At 51.4% G+C, this 4932-nt stretch overlaps 1 protein-coding gene across 4 annotated transcripts in view; it reads right to left on the bottom strand.

The window, feature by feature from the left end:
• The window catches only part of SFMBT2 (Scm like with four mbt domains 2), a 214229-nt gene that overhangs the window by 47954 nt on the left and 161343 nt on the right, over positions 1–4932 (bottom strand). For all 4 annotated transcript variants that reach the window (XM_023511389.1, XM_023511390.1, XM_023511391.1 and 1 more), the window contains exon 16: positions 127–236. In XM_023511389.1, coding sequence (XP_023367157.1) covers positions 127–236 — 110 coding nt within the window. The remainder of the gene's footprint in view (positions 1–126; positions 237–4932) is intronic.

The following is a 4932-nucleotide window of genomic DNA, read 5'->3' as shown; positions in this document are numbered from 1 at the left end:
GCTGGAGACCCAGCATCCTTCAGTTCCCCACCTTCTCTGGGCTATGTCAAAAAGAAGAATGACAAATTCCAAAGTAGCCAGTAAAGTCTCACAAACACCCTGCTTTCTAGAATCGAAAACACTCACTTTGCCTTCAGCGTCTCCTCCTGAAAATTCCAGCGGGGGTCTTCCACCTGCTGCAGCTCTCGGAGTACCCTCCCCGGCTTGTAGGCTGCGTTGATGATCATGCTTAGGACCTGTTCGGAAAAAACAAGCACGATGAGCTTCAGCTGCACTCATCCCACTGGAAGGAGAAGGCTTGACGACCACACAGCTGACACTTGGGAAGTGTTCACTGCACACACACTTGAGTTGGACAGGACGCCTGGCTAACGCTGAGCTAACTCACCATCCAGGGACACAGAGGGTGGTGGACTCGGATCCTCCGTCTAGGAGAGTGCAAACTGTTCCCCACAGAAGGTGGCAGATGTCATTGACAATTCTGGCTGCAGAGAAACTGAGGCATTTCCTCCAGGGAGCAATGCTATTATTTTCCAACAGTACAGCCTATCAGATTCTTAGGCTACTAAGAATCTCATTCTAGTTTTTAATTTTATTTTATAAGAAACTAATGAAACTGAGACAATGTTAATACCAACACTTCCGGAGAGATTTCAGGTACTGGTCGGAAGGGTAATAAACACTGAATACCAGGACAACTCTCTTAGAGAGGTGAGCATTTTACTTGATAGTCTGGAACATCTAACACCACCGAATATCTTGTCTCCTCAACCTGCCCCCTCAGTCCAAAGTCCAGGTCCAAGGAAATGAACACGAGGTCACTGCCTATTATTCCAAGAAAGAGCGGGCACTTCTGTTCTGAGAGTCCTGACTGTGGGCTCTGGGCAGGTAAGACGCTCTAGGTAAACCCAACGTCCTTCAATGAGAAAGACAAGGAACTTAGACCCCTGGGGTACTCACCTTTCTAAAAGCAAATCATTCTCTACTAACATTTATGGGGTCTGGCTCACTCCTGGCTGCTCCTATTTGAATAGGAGCTTAGAAATTGTGACGGTACAAAGCAGAGACTGGTGGGGCTTGGTGCCACGGGGTCCCAGGCACCTCCTAACATTCATGCTACTCCAGAAGAGGCATAAAAGAACGTAGCAGGCGTGGCGTCCACATGTCACGTTTCAGAGCAAAGTACCATAGAGGGAGTGAGCGGCACCCCTCGTGGACGCGGGGAGTGGCGTTACTGCCCACAGAGCTACTTTTTATTGACTGAGACCAGTACAGTATGACTGGGAGGACAGAGGAGAATGTCCTTGGATTTGGGTGTCATGGTTTCCAGGGGTCTGCTGTGTTCTAGAAGGTAATCAGCCTGGTTTGTATCTTGATTTCCTTCTGCAAACAGAAATGTCTGTCTTCTCCTGCTGTAACTACGGAATCAGTTGTACAATAATTTGTCTGTCTTCTCCGGCTGTAACTACGGAATCAGTTGTACAGTAACATATACACTATGCGGTCAGCATGGCGGCTGTCTTCCCTTCGCCTGGGTAGTATTTTGCTATGTTCCAAGGGCCCCATGAAAGACCTCCCCCAGAGAACGTGGCTTAGCCAAGGTTCTAAAAAGCCAGAACGAGGCAGTCCAAGTGGTTCTGGTACACTTGTATTTTTCCTATTAGAATAATCATCTGATTTTATTGTGTACTGTCAGTAGAGTTTATAGAAACCAAGCTTAAAAATAAATCTAATTAGAACTGACTGCCGTCGTGCACACGGCGTTTATCAACAGACAATGACATTTCAGCATAGGCTTTTCATTGAGTTTGGCTGAGAAACCCCAGAGCTACATGTTATTTGCTGCATACTGAGATGCATTTTGTGACTGTGAACAGAAAATGCCTTCCAGAGTTCAATTCAGCCTGGGAACAGGCAGCAATTACATTATGAAAAGCATCTGACACAGAATATGCTTCTCTTGGCTTCTCCCAATGCCATATCATTCATCTCCTGATGCAACGAGCTCTCTTTGGAACTGAACTGAATAATTTCTGTGTCTGTGACAAGTTAGTGGGTGACAATTACCCAACAGAAATGACCAAGGACACAGCTGCTATTGCTGTCCAGGGTGAGACTGGATACTGCACCTTGCAAACATCAGATTCGACTCACCATGTTCTCGACCGTGGAGGGCAGAGGACCTGCCCTGTGAGCTTACGGGCTCTCGGTGTGGTGTCAGGGAACAATATTCCCAGCAGACAGGTGCGGGGTTGGGGCACCTCTGGGAGGAAATTCCAATGCCTCCTTGGATTTTTCGGGATTCACAAAATGTTTGCTGAGAATACACTTCTGCAGGCAAGTCCCACAAAGGGACTTGTGGGACTTGTATGATGGGGCCAAGTTCCAGCTGCCTCCCTCGGGAGCTATGAGTCCTTAGGCAAGATGCTTAACTGGCCTTCCTGGTCTGCACACAGGGGCCCTGCTGCCTGCATGCTGCAGACACTTAGAGGGCCGTCTTCTCACATCGAACGGTCCTTACTGACGCTTCAGGTAAACTCTGTCCTGCCCCTCAGCCCTGCTGTCCGCATGGCTGTCAACAGCTAGGGCTGCAGATGTTCTGAGTCCCCACACGAAGGTTTTCTGGTTGTCAAGCCTAAGTTGTTGTTGGAGGGAGCCAAGGACAAATGCACAGAGATAGACAGGCAAGGAGACCCTCAGACAGGGGATCACAGGGTCCCCCAAGTGTGGCAGAGAAATGGAAACAAAGAGATGGGGGGAAACAGCTAGACAGAGGACGGGGGAATATAAACCACAAGCAACTGGAGCCGAATTCCAAACCGCCAGGTCCTGGGTTAAAGTTGTAAAACTGGAGGTGACCAGGAGCAGGGCAGCATCATTTTACCTCTGGGGGGTGGGGGGGCGGGATCAGTCTCAACACGCAGGTGGGCATCTCTGACTTAGGGCCAGAGGGCAGGGGCACCGTGTTCCAGCCCAGGAAGGCATCTGAGCTCAGGGCGCAAACTGGCTGCAGCCCGTGGGACTCACAGCATTTCTTTGGTGCCTCCTACACAAACCTGTTCCACCTGTCAGCCAGTAAACAGGGTCAGTGTGGCCCCTTGGTGACGACATGTCTACATGCCTTCTTGCTGCTTCTGAAAGATCTGATGTTCCCTGTGTAGACCCCCGGCTGTGACGTCTGAAATCATTCCACCTCCACCTGCCTGGTGCACATGCCACACTGCATGGAGGGATCCTAAAGTCAGAGGTGACGACCAGGAGGCCATGGGGGGCAGACGTCCGCCCACCTGCTGATGAGTAAGGGCTGCAGCCCTGGACCCTGAGCTGGACGAGGCACAGGACGCAGCATGTGAAGGTGAGACTGAAACAGAGATGAGGACCACAGGGCAGGCAGCCTCTCCAAGAAGACAACAGTTTCCAGCCTCTTAATCACTATCAAAGCAACCAGTGGCACTGGGGTCCAGCTCTTAAGCAGCAGTGATGACTCCTCTGACCCTGGAGCACAGAGTTGGGCACTTATTTCTGCCATGCACCTGTCTCAGTGAGGGCTGGCTGGAATGAAGCACATCCCCCGACCCCCCCCCCCCGGAGAGGAGCACCCCTCCTCTCCGCAGGGGGCTCTCAGCTCTTTGAGGAGGAGACCCCAGCTCCTGCCCCCCAGGAGGCCTCCAGCTTCCAGCACATCCATGGCAGAGACCCTGAAGGAATGAGTGAATGAATGAATGAATGAGTGATGTTTCCTTTGCTAATGAGCACTGTGGGGTCTGCACTTGCAGGGGCCCAGGAGCTAGAGACGCCCCAGGAGGACAGGACGGAGATCAGAGGGGGAGCACCGGCCCGCTCTCTGCAGCCTGGCGGCAACCTAACACCCTACCCAGACTCCAGCATCTCAGACCAGAACTCCCGTCTCACCGTCAGGCCTGTGGCCACTTTTTACAAAGTAAAAACTAATTATATAACCTGTTCTCTTCTTCTCCCAGGAAGGCTTAATTGGTTGTGTCTAAGCCTTCCTTGACCAGGCTGTGGAAGTGTGTAACAAAACGACTCTCTCTATATACAGGACGGACAGATACACAGACTGATAGAACAGATAAGAGATGATGGACAATGGTGGAGACAGATGGTAGATGAGGGATGGGTGGACAGACAAAGAGGGAGATACGGATAGATGATAGGCTGATAAAGACAGATAAACGGATGACGGATAATGATTATGATGAAGGTATAGACAGAATTAGGCAGATAATTGATAGAAAGATGACAGATGATGATTATGAAAAGGTAAGACAGGTATGGACAGACACATATCCACAGACAGAATGGACAGCTGATGAAGATGGTGGAGATGCAGACACATGGTGGGCGTGTCAGGAGGATGGTGTGGGCAGACACGTGGCCATGTGGTTTGTGTTCTTCCTGTTGGAACAAGACTCCTGCCTGGGCAGAGCAGAGGCTTGGTCCGGCTTGGACACTGCATCCCACGCGGCCTTTGGGTCCCAGATGAGGCCCTGGCCTCAGCAGCATCTCAGCTCACTGGACGGGGGCTGTGCCTCAAGGAAGGAACGCGCCCAGGGAAGTGTGTCACCTGGAGTCACCCGAAAGTGCCTCGAGTGTCCAGGCTCCTACAGCCTTCTCCTAAGCCTTTTTCTGAGCACTAGAAAGAGGAACAAAGGAAGCAGGAAGTCTGTTCTGTTTCCACCATTAGTGAAAAGGGCATGACTCATCAACTTCCCCTCTGTGAACGCTCCTCTCTTCCGCTCCTGAATTCCTGCTGCCAAAAGCAGGGCACACAGCAGGGCCAAGCCCACGGCTGGCAGCACCATCAGAGAGCATCTACCGGGCACATGACATGGGCCAGGCCTGCAGCTGGCAGTGCCATCAGAGAGCATCTATCGGGCACACGACATGGGCCAGGCCTGCAGCTGGCAGTGC

The sequence above is a fragment of the Otolemur garnettii genome, unplaced genomic scaffold, assembly GCF_000181295.1.
Source record: "Otolemur garnettii isolate 467f Iridium unplaced genomic scaffold, OtoGar3 scaffold00019, whole genome shotgun sequence".
Lineage (NCBI taxonomy): Eukaryota > Metazoa > Chordata > Mammalia > Primates > Galagidae > Otolemur > Otolemur garnettii.
The sequence above is the reverse complement of the archived record's forward strand: the minus strand, read 5'-3'. Positions and strand labels throughout refer to the sequence as shown.